The sequence below is a fragment of the Lemur catta genome, chromosome 8, assembly GCF_020740605.2.
Source record: "Lemur catta isolate mLemCat1 chromosome 8, mLemCat1.pri, whole genome shotgun sequence".
Classification (NCBI taxonomy): domain Eukaryota; kingdom Metazoa; phylum Chordata; class Mammalia; order Primates; family Lemuridae; genus Lemur; species Lemur catta.
In genome coordinates, this window is record NC_059135.1 from 19,949,280 (window position 1) to 19,968,831 (window position 19,552).

Below are 19,552 nucleotides of genomic sequence, written 5' to 3' on the forward strand. Positions count from 1 at the left end.
CCTATGACGAGTCTAGTGCAGGTGACATGTTCTCTGAGGTGTGGATAGGTAGTTAATTTCGTGGAGAGTAGGAGGTGTGGATTCAGCTCTGTTTTTTTTTTTTTTTTACAGTGGGGCATTATCTAAATGATACTCATCCTCTCTTGAATCTAGACTTCATGCAACAAGCAGCACCTGGATGTTATTTTAAAACAAGCACAAGCCAGTGAAACACACTGATCTGGGTCCTTCTTTTGGAAGAAGAGTTGGTTGAGAGGTGCTTCTTGGCTAAGGATTAACCGCACGGAAAAAGCCAGCAGAAACAGAAGAACTGTGGGTTTCTTACCCCAGCCCCCAAGGAAGCTATGCCATGAAAAGGCTACCGACCCACTGACACACAGCAAGTTGGACGGGCATCAATTCTTCTTTTGAGGAGTGGAGAGAAAAAGAGGAAGTCTCTTATTCCAAGCGTCTGAAGGATGGCTTCCCAATGCCATCAGCTTCGGATCCTGGTCTGGAAAAATTGGCTAGGTGTTAAAAGACAGCCGGTGAGTTTCAAAAAAAAAAGGTGGGGGTTTGGGGCACGGGGAAATACTCCAGGCAATCCTCAAATGTGATGTTAATGAGAGGTAAAAATAAGAGAATTTAAAGGCATTTTCCAAAGCAGGAAATAAGATATTTAGGATTCATCCCTCCAGCTGTCTTACGGCTAATAGAGCGAGTCTTAACATGCCCCAAAAGCAGTCTTTTGAGTTCAGTAAATTAAAAGAGTAAAACCAGGACATGCCCCAGGCAAAGAAAAGGATGTGCCTTGTTAGTGGCTGAATTGGAATTAGTGTTGAATTACAGGTTCAGGCCAAAATGCTTTCAGAATTTTTCTTAATGAATTTAGTTAAAGATGAGATGAAGGAAAACAAAGTATCATTTGAAAGGTACAATAAGTGGGAAGAAATGTACTAGAAAACCAAAAGCAATAATAAGCTTGGTTGAAAGGTAAGATTTAGAGCTGAAATAGTTTGAAAGCTGTCAGTATAGGAAAGCTTTTAAGAAATTTCAGTATCCAAAAATCATTTCCTGGAAATGCCAAACAAGACTAATATGTGCCATGTTTTAAGAGTATTATTGAATCACTTACTTTTCCTGATACAGTCTGTTTTTTTATTCATTGCAGCATCTTTTTTGTGCTCTTCCCTTAATATTTGCTTGTTAACTTACAAAATCAGCTATTAGATCCTCACCAGGTAGAGTCCAGGAAGATTGAGAAATTGTCATATATTCAGAAGAATGTTTGAAAACCAGGGAAGTTCAAAAAGGCATTCAAGATACTTTATTTTAGAGTGGTAATTCCCACTCTAAATGAATGAGTAATATAAATATTATGCAAATAATATGCGTCATAGAAACCAACATTTTATCTATGCTTCTCATCTCATGGCTTGCTTGCTGTGCCTGACACCTTATTTGAGTGTTCTGACGAGTGTATTAAGAGAAGAAAGTAGATGTTCACTTACTTTTGTGAATTTGGTGGATAAGGTTTAAAATCATAAGGCATCGTGGGATTGCATGGGCGTGGGATTTAGACATAAAATTACAAACTCATTAATATTTTTATTTGTTTTTTAACTGGAAAAATAAACACAAAAGAGAAACTCATGTGGTTGATACTGTTTAGCATTCAGCAGGGAAACAGTCCTGAGTGTGTGGATGTGGTCAGAGGGGGAGAGTTGAGACTCCTGCCATTGTTCCTCATGTGACTTAGGTAGCACATGACGATTTCTCTAAGTACAGGTTTTCCTGCTTATAAAATGAGCATGAGCCCTGCCACATCTAATTCATAGTAGGGGAAGAACCAAATATGCTAATGCATTTCAAAGTTTAATACTTTCTATTAATAAATGGCAAAACACTTGGCACATAAATTAGTGAGACATTTGGGGTAATGTGAGTGTTCTGTTTTATTCAGCTCAAAGGTGAAAGGAAATCCAGGAGAAGGGAGTGTAGAAGAAAGGAAAAAATTTACATACAGTAAAGTTCATAAGTAATGAAAATTCAATAGTTAAACACAAAAGCATAGAAGAGCTCAAAACTGGTATTTGTTATGCCAATAATCTGAATGCTGAGGTATGTTTTCCTTATGAGTCTATTTTGCCTAAAAAATTATTTTTTGAAAAACCTCAAAACCTCAGGTGAATAAATTTTTTTTCACTGAGAAATTTTATCTTTAGAAATTTTAATGACAAATCCCTTCCTTATCTGTATAGTAGTGGGTATATCAAATTTTAACTTCAGGATTTTTCTTCATTTTAGTCAGTTTCTGTTGGACATGGTGACATATTTAGAGATGATGCAAGTCAGACATGTGAAAAGTATTTTTACCATGATAATGGTATTGTTCTCATCTAGCCAAAATCTCTAAAAAGCCCCTCGTAGTTATACTTTTCCTAGAGAAGGAAACTACACGAGCTATTTGTTCATTTTTGGACATAGAATAACTTCGATCAATCTTAAGTGCACCTTGAGAGAATGGGACACAGGACAGATAAGTCTTGGTTGCAGGAAATGAGATCAGGGAAAGTCCAGAATTTGGGGCAATACAGAGGCCAACCTGAATCCATTATTACCAACCAGAGGGACAAGAGAGACATGTAGACGAAGGTGCTGGCAAAAGGAGAAGGAAGGACAGTTTTAAGTGGAGGGTGAAGGGGCAAAGGAAGACACATTTCTTCCTTCACAGTTTTGCCTGAGTCGAGCTCTAGCTCTTGGTATTGGGAAGAAGACTTGAGGATACAGGTGGAAAGGATGTACATGTGCTAGCATGATCCTTGAGAGGGAAGAGTGAGAATATAAAGAGATTGAGAAGTTGGAATTAAATATCTAAGGGCAATAAAATGGAAAAAATGTGTAAAGAGAAAATATAGACAAGTTAGAAGACAAGGACTGTGAAAAAGAAGGTCATGTGACTTTGAGGAAAGGACATAGACTTTGTGTAGGAACTGGACTTGGTAAGTAAACATTTAATCAAGTAATCATTTAAGATGCAAGCATTTCCATACTTATATAATCGCTCTAACAATGGTACTTTAAAAATATACTTTTATTCCCAGGAAAATAGAAAATTAAGTTGTGGGACACTGGAAATGTATGGTACTTACTGAATGTTACAGAAAAATGCCAGCATCACCACCATAACAACCTCCCCTAATTTTTTTTTAAGAGATTCCATCACAAAGGAAGGTGGTAGGAATAATCTATCGGGGAAGAAGTTAGGAATCTATTAATGGAGACGTAAATTACATACAAAAAAAAAACCAAAACATAAAGCCCCAAAAATATATATAGTAAAACTATTAAGGTAGATTGAGGATTACTGAAGAAATATAATTATTAAAAGTATTAATATATGCTAGAATAGAAAGTAAGAAAAGAATTATAAACAGCCATATTGTCTGAGAAATACAATGAGAATGGGACAAGCTAAATATTGAGTTTGGGTTAAAAAAAAAGGGTCTTTAATTTTTTAGGTGACCTCCCACAAAATTGTTCTTGGTGTAAATAAATCTCTGTCTCTTTTTTGTAAAATCAAATATCAGAATTCTGGAATATTTGGAATTCTGTGACTCACTCACTTTTACAGGGTCCTAGAGAGCTCAAGGGACTTGTCCAAGGTCACACAGTGAATTTAAAGCTCAAAGTCAGGTTTCCAGGGATCTATTCTTTCCATTACGTCATGCTGCTTCTCTGTCCCTCTTGAGTTGAGTTTACTTTCCCGACATTCTCTGATCCATGCTCAGCGTACAGCCCACCAAAGAAGAGATCACATCTGCTAAGGAGGCCTTAGAGATTGCTGTTTTTTCATATTTGTGGTAATATCAATTCTCAATTGTATTCCAAGAAAAACAATAGAATACTAAAGGCTAGTAAAAAAATACATTAAGCACAACAGAAATGTTAGATAATAGAGAAAATCAATTAGATGCAGTTAATACCCTGCTGGGCTTGTAATTTGACTCTAAAAATAATGGAAAAATGAAGATACGTTCCAGCAGAGATGGTTAGCACCAGGGAGGCTTACCTAATGAGTTGCTAGTTAATGGCAGGAAGACAACAAAGAGATTGCAGCCTGAAAGAGTAGATAATAATACAAGATAAGAGTTTATCTTCCATTAAGAATATGAGTCCTAAATAGGCATATTAAGGAGTGACTTCAAATCTGTACAGAAGTGGAATCTAATTCTAGCATTCTCAAGCTGAAGAAGGAAAATTAACTTCAGCTGTAGTGGATCACACTTTAGCTCGGTTGACGGTAGCATTAGCTTTTCTATCTCAGACAGTCCCACAACTTGCAGAAGACTGGCATTTTGTTTTTTTTTTTTTGAGACAGAGTCTCACTTTGTTGCCCAGGCTAGAGTGAGTGCCGTGGCATCAGCCTAGCTCACAGCAACCTCAGACTCCTGGGCTTAAGCGATCCTACTGCCTCAGCCTCCCGAGTAGCTGGGACTACAGGCATGAGCCACCATGCCCGGCTAATTTTTTTTTTGTATATATATTTTTAGTTGGCCAGATAATTTCTTTCTATTTTTTAGTAGAGACGGGGTCTCGCTCTTGCTCAGGCTGGTCTCGAACTCCTGACCTTGAGCGATCCACCCGCCTCGGCCTCCCAGAGCTAGGATTACAGGCGTGAGCCACCGCGCCCGGCCAAGACTGGCATTTTGGATCAAGCTCGACAGCTCCTTCCACAGTCCCTACCTTGTTCATAACACTTTCTTTCACAGTGACTAGAGAAAGAGGAAGTCTGAGCTACAAAATTTTAGAGCAGGTTTGTCTATATGTTAATTTTTAGATTAAAACAATTTAGGATTAAACCCTAATCTCAACATAATTCTAAATCAGATTAAAATAAACTAGGTCCTGCACAATTAACTGCATGATCAAATGTTTCAGTCCCTTTTACCTCTTTGGGTCAATATCATTTACTCCCTTAATCCCTTTTAATTGCTCAAAAATTTCAGTTCTACCTGTTGATGATAGTGCCTGACACGTAGTAGAGATGCATGTTTTATTAATGCAGTCAATCAAGAAAAAGTAACTGAGGTGAAGATGTTTCAGAAGTGGGAGCAATAGAGAAGTAAGTTGGCTTAATGTCTGATAAAAATGTGCTGTTTCCATATAAACCATGGAAAATTTACCCATCTCCAAAGTACAAAATTTGAAGTACAGATTTCAGAAAGCTTTCTTGATTCTAGTTTTTAATTGAGTCGTTTATATGGATGGAAGTATTATAGAGCAGAAAGCTCAAATAACTGAGAACTCTGAGCCATTTTTGTTTCTTCATTGGAGAACTAAGGTTTCTCATTGGGAAACTAAGATTTCTCATGGGAACTATGGTTTATTCTAGCTCTCAAATACTAAGCTCTTACTTTAGAATGTGAACCTTGAAATTGTCTTATCACTGTCAAGTAACAGTCATCCTTGTCTATAGGACAATGCAGAAAGAAATAGAAAAGGAAGAAAGAGAGAGTGTACTTTATATATGGAAGGCTGGACAATTTTTATTTCCAAGTTTGCAATAAAAAGTTATAATTCTAGGTTTCAGGAAGACCTTTAGATGACTTTCAATACTTTCATACAATAAATTAATAAAAGTATAGTATTCAGATCAAAGAGAGCTACTAATCTATTTTGTAGTGGTTTGGCTATATAATTCAATGATTAGTTGTGCTGGTGAAGCCAGACTGCCTGGCATCAAATACCAGCTCCACCGTTAGTGGCTTATGGAAAGAAAGCTTATTTTGTCTCTTTAAGATTCTGTTTTCCCAATCTGCAAGAGGAAATGAGGTTATTATGTTGAAATGAGATAATACATGTTAAATCTTTAACATAGCATATTGTACATCCTAAGCCGTCAATATATTTATTATGTTAGCTACTATCATTTAAAGTACTGTATTGAATTCTAACACTAATTAATGTCAGAGTTTCTTATAATTATAAGAAAACTACTTGACAACAAGAATTCATTGTGGGGAAATTATTTTGAAACAATATTTAACAGAATTGTTGAAAGTACCCAGGAAAAGAGGGGACTTTGTCTCTCTTCAAATTCTTGTAGAATTCTCATGAGAAAGAGAAGGTTGAACTTAGACAAATGAGTGGTAGTCGTGGGGAGGAAGCTTTCACCTTAATATTAGTAGAAATATCAGGCAATATGAGTTGTCCAATGGTGAAGAAGTCTCGTGAAATAGTAAACTTCTAGGCACTAGAAGCTTTCAGTAGAGGTCGGATGACCTTACAGTATGTGCCAGTCATTCTGGGCTTACTTCTGTTCCTAGAATATCCCACCTTCTCTCCCATCTCTGGGTCTTCACACAAATGTTTCCTCTGCATGGAAGACTCCCACTTCTTTCTCACACTCCATCCGACACACGTCTTTTTTTCTGCCTCTGCCTGACTTTTTTTTATCTTTCAGGTTTTAGACTTAGCTTCCCTATATCTATCTTCCGCTTACACGCTTTCCTTCCTACGTCATAGCATTATCCATTACATCCAGCTGTAATTATTTTTTTTACTGTTTCCCTTCCTCAAAAGACTGAAAACTTTAATTGCTCTATTCCCAGTGCTTGGTACACAGTCGGTACTCAACAATTTCCTAGCGCATTCGTGAATGTGTAAACTTTATATAAATGACTATTATATTATTTATGTTGAGCTCTAAGTTTCCTTAAAACTTTCCAAGACTCTGACTCCGTGAAGGGGAGTGCAGATTCTTCATCCTAGACACATTATTTTTATTTGTTTTCAGAGTAAGACAAAAGAAATCCTGTTGAAATTTAGAAATTATACTGATGTTCAGTATCATTTATTCTAACATAATCAACTTCAAACCACTCTAGTGCACAAACTCAAATACCTACAGGTAACGTGATTATGTGATGTGCACCAAGTGCTTCATAAGAAATAGGGAAGGGAGATACCTCTGATGCACTAGAGAGTGCATGGCCTATAAAGGCATTCAAATTCCATTAAAAACAACAACAACAACAAACCTGTGTGCAAGAAACAACTCCTCCATGAGTCTGATTCGGCCTTTCTACCACTTGTCTGTGACCTCTGCTCTAGGACAGTAAAGAAACCGTAATTAAATTCACAGAATATTCAGATAATATTTTAAAGCAGTCTTCTCAAATTTAAAAACAGATAGTAAAACTTTGCAATTTGAAATTCACCTCTATCTTATTTTCTTATTTACCTTTTAGTGAAAATGATAAGAGAATAATAACAATGGTGGACACAAATAGAATCAGATGGACTAGCAGGAATTAGAATAAAGAGTTCTGACAAGGTAACGGAGTATGGATGACCCAGAGTTGAAAATTACAGGCTTTGTCTAAGTTTTTTAGAATATTTGATTTGTAAAATTTTCAAATATTTGAAGCAATAGCTTTTAGCCAATGCAGAAGCAAATGTTACTATTAATAGATAATTCAATTTAATTAGTAGATAATATAGATCAACTCAAACCTAACACTCAGGTGTCCACTAAAAGAAGATAGCATTTCTTATAAATATTTTCAGGGCTGGGATAAAAAAGGTACAAAACTAAATAAAGCAGAAACAACTTGTGGAACCAGAGGTAGGAAATAAATAATATGCACACATAAATGGACATTTATATTTAATGTCTCTTTATATATTTTGGAAATGACGAGTGTATGCCCATATTGTTAATTCCAGCCCAACACTACAGAGTTCATTTCCCATGTAAAATTCTCCCCATGAATAGTGAGAAGCTGGCTCCCCACATGGGAGCTATATTTACTTTTTTGGTCATCTCCTCTTATGTAATCCCTCTTCTTATGAAATCAGTCACCTACTACTTCTGCCTTCGCTCCCTGCGCTGACACCCTCTTCACCCCACTTGGGCTCTGACTGCCCATGTCCTCGTCACCCTGCTAGGGATCCACCTCCCTCACTGGGTCACCGTGGCTCCCCCAGTCCTAGCGTGGAGACTGACCTGGCCAGGCTCCACCTAAGAACTTTTGGACTGAATTTTTCAGGAAAGGAAAGAGAAGAAAAAGAGAACAGAATAGGAAATCTCAGTAGACAATAAACCCTGGAGAAATAGAAGGACACAAATACCAGGGCCTGCTAAGGAACTGTAAATTATTCAGTGTGCATGTGCCTTTAGATGCCCAGAATACAGGACAATGGAAGATAAACGAGGTGTAGAGTGTAGAGGGAGTGTGAGACAATTAAAATATTAGCAAAAATACTAAATCTTCTGAAACTACTGTACTTAAAGTTCTCAAGTAGCTCCTATGTCTTTATGTGTAAAATCAACATATTAACGCTTTCTCCAAACAAACAAAAAAATCTTGGTTCATTGGTTTAGTATTTGGGCCCCTCACACTGCATTTGCTTCTAGGTTGCTTATGATAATATTTAGAATGGTGTTGAGAGCAATCCTGCTGCTATGAAAATTTAAATTTTATTTATTTCTTGCTTTTGTGATTAACTTGTCAACTTTAACATTTCCAAGATCACACTGTGGAGGGCTTTGTACTTATTATTCCTCGAAAATGAAGTATGCTGAAATGTTCTCCAAAGCTCTCTGACCTAAAATCTTAGGGAAATCTTCTGATTATAGATTTGCATATGGGCTTGCTGTGGTTTCTGCCTTCAACAGAGTCTATATGGCCTTAAATTTCCTTGATATAGGTTACATTTTTGCCTGGATTTAAAACATATCTAAGGTAAATTTCAAAATTTACCAAAACATCCTCATGAAATCATCAAATTAGATCAATCAAAGGACAACTGAAAAATATCCTACAATAGATGTCCCTTATTTGAATGTGAATGTACAATTGTGTTGATATAGTTGATCTTAGCCACTGAATTCTCATGACATTGCCAAGAAAACAAATAGGTGCCCCTAAAAGTAGCTGTGGGGCACTGTCTACTCAGATGAATATTTTCTTTAAAGAATAACAATGGCATCAGATGTAAAACTGATAAATCCACAAACGTTAATATTTTTTAACCTTAATTCTTTATAGTCTACATTTCAAATGAGTCACATAAAATAAAAATGGCACCTTGTATCCAGGATCTGAAGAAGAGGCTCTAATTTTCAAATGTATCAGAGACTAGGCTAGAATAATAACACCTCTTGTATTTCTGTAGCACGGTTACTTTTTAAAACACACTTTCTGTGGTGTTTTCTTATTTGCTCCTCAGAACAACACGATAATTATAAAAAAATCCTGGCCTGTGTCCCTTGAGATTCAGATCCTTGTCCCCTGCTTTGCTCTACAAATGGATATGTGACTTTGGCCAAGCTATGCACCTTCTGCATCCCAGGGAATACAAACAGGGAGTTGGATTAGATTCAGGGCTCTTATCATCTTCCACGCCATGGATGTCTTTGGCAGTCTGGTCAAGCCTATGGCCCTTCTAAGAATCATGTTTTTAAATTTGTCAAATAAAATATATAGGATTATAAATAAAACAAATTATATTCAAATTCAGTTATGAAAGTATTAAAAATCAAGTTTATGAAATGGTAGTATGTGTGTTTGTTATAGCATTAAAAAAAAGTCTAGTGGTGAATCCATAACTACCATAATTTTAACACAGTGATGAGCGTATATAGCACTTTGAGATATCTGCAACAACTCTAATGTGATTTTAAAATATCCCTAATTTCTGTTGGTGACAGGTACTGCTAATAACATTGTGGTTCATTGCCCACATTCATCATTAATGGAAATGCTAAATTTCAAACAAGAGAAAATAAAAATGCAATTTTTTCTAGTAATTTGCAAATGCCCTGAATTCTATCCATCAGATGATCTCAGAAAAACGTTCCAACAAAAATATTCCAAGACTTTATAACCAATCCTGCTAGTTGAGGAGGGTGACACACATCCAGGTCCATTCTCCAACAAAGTGTAGTCCACGGAACAGCAGCATTAACATCACCTACCTGGGAGCTTGTTAGAAATGCAGAGTCTCAGGCTCCCCCAGACCTGCTGAATCAGAATCTGTGTGTTTACAAGATCCCCACATGATCTGGGTACACATGAGTGTTTGAGAAGTGCTGCTTTAGATTAAGTTGTTCAGCCTGTCTGGGTGCTTTTTAGGTATGATCAAACCGAGTGCTTTAGGACTCCTTAGCTCTACAGTGAACTTGCATTTCTAAAAACTTGCCCTTATACCCAGAGTCTAAGAAGATGGTGACAGGCCTACCAGCAAGCAAAGCAGTACTCTAGGGTACACAAGGGAGGTTTTAGTAGAAAATTTAGGTTAGGAATTACTTAAGGATCAATAATTGATTGGGTTTGGATTGCTTTGGAGAATTGAAGAGCCCCAGGTAGATAGTTTAATTTGGCAGAAGCAAATTGTCTCTGAAAAGTGAGGGAGGAAAGATACCAAGCCTGATTGCGTGACCACACAGAAACGTAGCTCCACGTTCCACTTTATTAAGTACAGGCAATGTTTGTCTCTGTGGTTTGGCTCGAGCACTGTAACTACTTGCAGATCACGGTTAATGTTCTTGTGAATATATGTTTTTCACTGTTCTGGAGCTAATTTTATAGGTATATAAAATATTAAGCAGTTAGTGGCTTTAGACCAGAATCATGTCTACGTGGGGAGAGGCAGCAGCTCCTGAAGTGCTTAAAGTGAAATTCTCTAACAGAAATTTCAACGCCATATGTATATTTTTGGGGCACCTATCTTGCACCAGGTAGTGGAAATTTAGGGATGAATAAGATATTATCCCTACCATAAAAGAACTGCCAGTTCATTTCATGAAGCAGACAAAAGAACACACAAAAAAACCATTGCCTTTAACGAATGGTATGTTAAGTTCTATGATAGAAACAGACACAGGATATGATAGTGGGATAGGAGGGGTTGTATAGAGCTTTAAATTCCTGTTTTCTCCTTCACTCATTGACTCAATTATTCATTTGTTGGTCCATTCATTTGTTTATTTTTTTATCATTTTTTAACCATGTCACACACCACTCTTTATGGCTGAGCATAGACTGCTGACATTGAAAGTGGTAAGACAGGTCTAGGTTGAAATTATGGTGGTTTTGTGTGCTCTGTTTAGAATGTTGTGTCTTATCCAAGAGCAACTAGGAAGCTCTAAAAGATTTTTAAGGAAGGAAATAACTGATCCGGTTTGAATTTTAAGATAGTCACTCTTGGGGCAGTCATGAGAGGTGACCAGAAATGTGGCTTTGGAAGATCATTTCAAAGTTCTCAGCCTGGAACAATCATCCTTCTGTCCACTTAGAGGTCTTTTGCATTTAAAAAATTTTCTCATTTTTTTTTCATTAATAATATTTATAGGTAGTCAAATATCCAGCTTGTGTTGAAATATTATAGTATGACATACCTTTTGTGGCCATGTTTTTAAATTTTTGGTTCAACAATATAATTAACGATTTTTTCTATTGTTATTTTGCAGCTTTGGACTCTTGTCTTGATCTTATGGCCAGTCATTATTTTCATAATTTTGGCTATTACTCGGACCAAGTTTCCTCCAACAGCAAAACCAACTTGTAAGTAAATGAGATTTGTTTCCCTAACTTTTGGATTCTAGTTAAAATTTATTTTGGTACGGCTTTAGTGTTTTATTCTAAAAAATTTTTTTGTATAGTATTTTCACTTGGAAGTATTTGTATAAACAGTTTATGTGTTTTTTACCCAAGATTTTCAAATTAGTCAGAAAGTGAAGTTTGTAATATTTATCTAGAGAAATATGAAGCTTGTATGAGCCAGAATATATTTTAATCTTTATAAAATTTTGACTCATTTATTATTCACATCATAAATCTCACGAGGGTATGCACAACATAAACAAGTGTAATCTCAAACTCGATCATTCTTTATTTTCATTGTAGAAACCCTAGACTTGTATTTGATCAACAGAACAAATGAAATCTGGAGTGGTATAAAAATTTCTCTCTTCAGTGCTGATATTTGAGTGATGTAAATGTGTCAACACGATTAGTTTAAAAGAAGATTGTTTTCTAATTAGTGCTGTTTCAGTTACATTTAGTCATTGCCAAGTTACAAAATGGGCAGAATGCCCACCTCACTTCATTATTTTCTTTTGGATCCAGAATGGAAATACAGAAAAGACATAGAGAAGTCCTCAAAGCTGAGGTGGATGAGCTTTTTAACCCCAACGATTTGACCAACACTGTTTTTGTTTTTGTTTTTTTTCCCCATGGACCCACTTTTCTTAGAAGAGGAGTAAAAGTCAATCAAATGTTTCATGTTCAACAAAACAGCCATCTCCTAAAAAGCTTTTTATAAATCAAATTTCTATAAATCTGATTGTATTTCAGGTAAATTATGGTAATTTGCTATATAAAAGAATGCAATGTTGAATTATTGTGTAAAGAGAACAAGCTAGTGACTTTTTAAAACAAGAATAATGTTTTCCAATCACCCAGTCCTAAGAAATAAGATGAGAGCCCTGCAGAATCTACCTGAATCAGGCACAATAGGATCATTCAAAAGAAAATGTCAGCTCAATTAGTATAAAGCATTTAAACTCTTGGTGCTAGAATAAATAATTCCTTATATTTGAATGGCACCTTATTTATAAAGGACTTTTGCACAAGTCATTACATAGAGTTGTTGATGAGATTTTATTAGGTTGTTTATAAAAACAGCATAATTTTTGTCTTTTCATATTGTGCATATATTAGTTCTTTATAACAAATTAACTCCCCTGTATACAATTGGAAATTATGTATTCTTGCATATCTTAAGCAGCTTGGGCTTCAGAAATAATGCATTGAGCACATAAGTAGGACAAATATTCTTTGAAATATTCTGGTTGAATATGCTAATTATCAATTTGCTAACGATAGTAATAGGAGGATTTTAATAGCTTGTTTTTAGGATTTTTCAGTTACATAAAGTTCCCCTTATAAAACTTTCAAGAGAGAAATACAAGGTATGTGAATGAGTGGTCTTTCACTAATTGGTGCTACTTGCTGACTTTTGGAGGTTCATGGAGACAATCCTAGAGGGCTCTTATAATTTTACTAAATTAGGAAAAAAAAACTAGAGAAACAATATGAAGTGTGCTTTCTAGACCTAATCTAAGGGCTCTGAAAAGACAAAATATATGAAAGGAGATGAATAATCATTTTTACTATGGACCTATTGTCATACTCTAACAATAATTAGCTATGAAGTGATTATGTTTGTGGATAGGAGAGAATAGAAGTACAGGATAGTTCAAACACTGAAAGTATGGTTACTACTCTCTTAGACCTTGTAAGAGTCAGTCTAAAATACAGTTTTTTGGTTTGTTATTAGAGCAGGATGTGACCTTCTCATTTTACAGATGAAAAATCTGTAACCCAGGGAGATTGTATTAATAGTTTGCCAAAATTCAATCATGTAGGATAGGAGAGAAAGGTATTAGAAATCACCTTTCCTTATTCTTTGTCCTTGAGATTTGTATAGTATCTTGCCCTACTACACACAAATTCTTTCTAGGTCTAGAAACTCCTACTTGGATAAATAAGAGCCAAATAAAAATTATACCCAGGGTTTCAATTCATTCTATAATCAGTAGAATAGAAAATGTAATTTTATAATCAGAGGTGTTGTAGAGTAATTTGGAGAATCTAAGACTGGTATAGAAGCAGTTACTTTTTCTCTCTCTGTGGTAGAGAGGGAATAATTTTGAGATGACAGTTTGGACTTAAGTATTTTTATTCTTTTTTATTGTTGTTGTTTCTCATATTTATCTATTATACTGCAAGATTAGAATTGGCCAATAATAAATAATAACACTAAAAATGTTTCTTGATCTCATACTATGTGCCTGGCACTTACTAAGGTGGTGACTGTATTATTCGTGTCATAGTTGAGAACACTATCTCACCGAAAATGTAAATAACTTGACCAGTTAATAAGTGGTGGTGTCAGGATTTGAACTTAGGCAGTCTGGCTGTAGAATCTGATTTTAAGCTCATGAATTCACATTCCTTACATCTAGTAGTCAGTACTAATTTTTCATGTTGTGTCATTTAGATTTTGTAAAAGTAGACTAAATATTAGAAACTGGTAATATAAACTCCTTTGTCTCTATGATGAAATCAAAAAATATGAGGAACAGGTGCATTCCAATATATATATCAGAGTTATCCTAAATGTTAGTATTCAGTGCTAACTCTGTCTGACTAATTCTGCATGAGTCATTACAGTTGTAGTACCATAGAAATCAGGTTTTGCTTACTAGAGTTAAAATCCTTTCTGGGCTGCAGTGCTAGTTGGGCAATAGAGAAATGAAGATGAAACTCCAGAGCACATCCCTAGATGAAACTTGGCTACGATGAGAATGGGAGTTGTAATCCCATGGGCACATTCTGCTCCCAGAATATGCAGGCAGATCTACAGGACTCGATAAATCATTTAGAACAAATATATTTAGCGACTCACAGGACTCCCTCCGCAGTCTTTTTGCCTGATCGGTGTCTGGAGAAGTCTGGGTTTTTGGTAAGGAACCAGCTGCAGTCCCTGACACCATGGGTGCTGGTCCAGGGTGACATAATTATTTTTGACATCATCTGTGTTCACTCGCTCCCTTTTGTGTTGTGACAGATTAGGTAACTAGCCTCTGCAAATAATAAATTCCAGGCAATGAAAGTGCTTTAAGCCTGGCAGGCAGGCCTGATGCTGCTTTTTTTTCACACGGGGAAGACATGAGCTGAGATGCCAAGTTTGAAGTAGTTTCAGCTTCGTATAATCTCTACATGCAGAGGCTTGTCAAGAGGCAAACTTTAAAGCTGAAACACCATGCTTCGGAGCAAAGGCAAACAAAACAACACAAATCTCCCCAAAATGATTTAGACTAAGCCCAGCTGGAATGTGCAGGATGTTTATTTTGTCTCCTTTTAATATATACATACCTATGAAAGTCCAGGCAAGAGCTCCTAATTACTGCGGAACGATTCTTCAAATACAATAAAACCCTGCCAGAATGAGATAAGTAGACTCCAAAAAATGCAGTCATGTCAAACAAGGAATCACCCTTTTGTGAGGTTAATGAGAAGCAATGTTTTCCAAGTGGTCAAAAATATCACTATAAGCACAGTGGAAATCATACTGCGCAAATATCACCATGTGCTGAATTAAGCTCCAGATACCTCAAGGCTGTCATTTTCTAACATCACTGCCCCCTCCAAGGATAAGAGAGTCAGCTCATCCCACATTTGAAAATAGGAGAAGTTAGTTGGATATAGAATTATAAACAAATTTATGTTATTACAGGGTTATACTGAATACCACCCACCCAGATGTGACTCAATAGCTTTGGTAAATGCAAATCATCCAACATTCCTAGCATGACTTTTGACTTCCAAAGCCTACCTTTTGTCTTCAGGGAAGCATAAATAAAAAACAAAATAAAAAGTAACAATAGGGATGAACATTTATTGAACACTTTACTAAATATCAGACACTGTGCTGAGCATTTTGTATGTATTACCTTAGGTAATACTCATATCATCTTTTTGAACTATGTAGTATGATTATCCCTATTTTAAAGATGAGAAAACTGAAGCACAGAAATGTTAAGTACTTTACCAACGTTCACATGGTTACTATGTGCCGGATCCTGGATTTCAACCAGACACCTGTAGATGGGTGGTTTTATGCAGATCATAGGTGCCAACAATGGCAGTCCTGAGGCCTGGTTCATTTGAGTTTACAGTGTCTCCTTCTTCTTCTTCATATCACCTATTGGCACTATCATAGATGAAGCATGGCTGTAAAAGTGAACTCAATTGTTCTTTCTGCTTGTCAGCACCTCTAGGAAAAACACGTGAGAAGGATGATTGAAATTGTTGATCACTTGCTGGTTTGTGGGATCTATGCCTGTCGTTAGGCCTACAGTTCCTGAATTGTTAAGAGGAACTATTGTGTAGTCTATGTTGACAGAGCCGATGAGGCATCTCACCGGAGAGGGCTGTGAAAGTCAGAGAAGTGAGGTTTTGTCTGGCCTCGCTCTTGCTGCTGACTTTTCCTGAGGTTTGTTTTCACGGAAGCGAAGGGAAATGCATGAGTTCAGGATTCCAGGGAGTACCTTGCTCTCGAGCACACCTGTGATTTAATGGTAAAAATTGAGGGACTCGTAAATAATTTTGCTTACTATCTAGATTGGCTCAAAATTTATGTAGTTTTTTGTTCTGGAGAGCTTAGAACTCATTGTCATTCATCTTTAGCTGAGGATTGCCCAATGTGGTTTCTCCATTCTGATGAGGGCCCGCAATACCAGTCAGCCTCGCAGTTTAGAAACATTTGAATCATCTCTGACTCCTCCCTTTTCTTTTCCTCCCATAACCACTGGCTTTCAAGTTACAATCTGTCTTGTGAAATGTGTCCTGGAGTTACTCTTGCCTTTCCGTCCCTCTTGCTATCCCTTGATCCCATTGTCTCATGCCTGGACTGCGTTGGTGTCTTTGTTCATGTGAGTGTGTGTGTGGTGTGTGTGTGTGTGTGTGTGTGTCTGGAAGCTCTACCTCCAACTCCTCCCAAGTTTCATCATCAAATAAATCCCCTAAAATACTCTTTGGGCCCATAAAGTTTCAATCTCTCTTTGCCCGACTTTCAGGACCTTCATAACTTCGTGTCTGTTCTGTTCTGTGGTAGGATGCCTGTGCCTCCTAAGGAGGAGGTGTCTGAATGTCCTCCACACGTCCCATGCTCACCTTGATGCATGTGTTCACATCTCATCCTGAATGCTTATTAAAAGACAAGCTCACATCTAAAGCTTCCTCCTACCTTAGCCTCCCCAATCACTCAAAGTCCAATCAGTTCTCCTTTATCTCTCTCTTGTTCAGTATTGGCTTATAGTGGTCTTTGAGTGTGTGATACTTCAATCTTGACTCACTTGTTAGATGGGTAGTACAGTAACAGCAGAAATCACACCATACCTTCATAATCATATCAGATACAGCATGGTTCCTAACAGTGGACAAAGTAGGGGTGCAATAGGTCAGAATGTGGTATACTTTGGAAGATTGATATAGGTGATTGAATTCCAAAATTCACCCAAAGGTGGTTAGTAAAAACCTCAATGTGCATCTGAGATGGGTAAAGGGCAAGGAGTTAGCTTGTTTTGGTTTGATATTTACTTTTCATACCCAGGTAAATCTGACTGTGCTCTCAGAAATGTCTATAATGGTTATATTGGGAAAAGAAAATGAATAGAAAGCCCCATCACTCCTCTCCAGCTAGATCCACCTGGGAATTTCCACCATAAATACTTAAGAGTTCTGAATGTGTAGGAGAGATTTTTGTGTAGGAGAGCATACAGTCTGCTTCCTGCTTAAGAAGTTTCAGGAAATGTTGAAACAGCTTTTGAATTTCACAGCCAAAGCCCTAGCCTTTACTTTTTCCAACAGCAAACCATAGTCAGTGACTTTTTGGGAAACATTACTGACCCTTTAGATGGCAGCGTGGAGATAAATTCTGTGGAACTCATAGGAGCTCAGATTGGGATCAGATTGGGATTCTGTTTCCTCAGGTGTCCTGTACAGAGCTGTCTGAAATAAGCAAAAAGGAGAGAAATATGAACATGACTGTCACACTCATACACAGGGGTGGCTGTAGCTCCTGCTGGCAGTCGCCCATCTCCCCCAGCTCCTGACTTGACTCTCAGGCGGTGCAGATGGGCACACCCTAATGCCAGGTAACATGATGCAAGGATTTCTCAACTCATGCCCTCGTAGGCTCAGTACACACAGAATTGCATCAGAGAACCAGAAATACCTCTGAAGTACAATATGACTTAATTTAACAAATAGGAAAATAAAGAGTATATAACAGCTGTTGATTGCACAATGATGGGTTTCTTTTCTTTTATTTTCTATCCATTCTGTATCATCCCCACTTTGGCTGATCTACCTTTCAAGCTTCCCAGAGGTGACTGCCTCACTGAAATTGGCCATGGGGGGAGTCACATGTCTTCTCTTTCTTAACTCCTTTTCGCTTTTCTTCCCATCATAAAAAGCAGAGGGCCTTCTGTGACTCTCAGATAGGGAGCACTAACATCCAGGTCCATCTGATAAGTCAAGATGAATAATTGATTATTTATAACATTCTTATAAATATAGTGACATCCCTTGCTGAGGTTGCCAGTGTCAGTTAATGTTGCCAATATCCCTTTTAAGCTAAGAGCCAGAGTTAAGAAAATAATTTCAGCTGATTCCCCTTCACTTACCAGGGAAATAGAGCCCAGATATGGGCTCACAGGTGAGGGGAGGGGCTGGGCTCATGATTGGCTAACCATGTTTTCCCAAATGACTGTTTTTTTAAACTTTCTTCTAAGCATTGTCCAGAATACCTGGCCTATCAAACCTTAGTCACTTAATGCCACTCTCACTAGTCACATTTTCTCATTCTCTTTGATTAGATTACATTGTGTAATTTGTCTTTGATAAATGAACTAATGCATTTTTAGAGTAAAGTTGCCCTCATGGAAGAAATGCTATAGCATCTAATTTTCTCTGGCTCTCTGATCAGTTAGAATTTCATTGTGGATTAGAATTAGAATAACCAATAATATTTTCACATTTTAAAACACAAAATCTTTCTGTTGGTTATATATTTACATATTTATATTTATTTATATATAAAATTGTTATTGTGGGAAGCAATATAGGGGTTGAGAGCACAGACTCCAGATCCCAACTGTGTGGGTTAAAACATAAGCCTTGGATAAGTCATTGGATGCTCTGAGCCAGTTTCCACACCTGTATATTGGAGCCAATATTAGCACCTACCTCATAGAATTGTTGTGAGAATTAAATAAGTTAGTATTTGTTAAACACTTGGAAAAGTTTTTGGTATATAGTAAGAACTACATTGGTATTGGATGTTATTTTCCATATTATATTATTTATAATATATATGTATAGAGTATAGCATCAATCATTGAATATCTAGTAATCTCGTCACTATTTGACAGATGAAGAAACTGAGACTCTTAAAAGACTGAAGTTTCATAACATTTATTCTTGCCATCATCACATATTTAAAGGGTACCTGCCATGTCTCTTAAGTGTGGATTAAGAAAGCTTTGAGACATCAAAATGATCAAGTGTATAGGAGAGTAACAGTACATCAGAAACTGTAATGCAATGTGAAAAATCCCACAGTGGAGGTGGGTCTAAAAGCAGAAGCAACAAAGAAGTTGGATTCAGCAACTTTGCCTGGGATCAGGGCTAGGGCTATGGTGAAGAAAGTGTGGTGCAAAATTCAAGGGGTTAACAAAAAACTCAATAATCAAGATCACTTATATTTCAATAAAATATTTTTAAAAATCAAAATTAATACAAAAACTCCATGATGAACAAAATATCAAAATTTAAAATAAAATCAACACCAGGATTTTTCTTTTGTCTCAGACTCCAATGTGGAGCTCCATGCTAAGACTCATGTCTTGGCATGAGTCTTGAAGAAGGAGGAGGAATTTGTCAGGCAGACAACTAGTGTCTTTGCATTCCTTACAGATAACATGAGTGAGGAC

At 36.7% G+C, this 19,552-nt stretch overlaps 1 protein-coding gene across 1 annotated transcript in view; it reads left to right on the forward strand.

The window, feature by feature from the left end:
• The first annotated feature begins 458 nt into the window (after window positions 1-458).
• Window positions 459-19,552, forward strand: part of ABCA12 (ATP binding cassette subfamily A member 12) — a 162,653-nt gene continuing 143,559 nt past the window's right edge. The window contains exons 1-2 of the mRNA XM_045560161.1: window positions 459-527; window positions 11,459-11,552. Of these exons, the coding sequence (XP_045416117.1) occupies window positions 459-527; window positions 11,459-11,552 (163 nt within the window). The remainder of the gene's footprint in view (window positions 528-11,458; window positions 11,553-19,552) is intronic.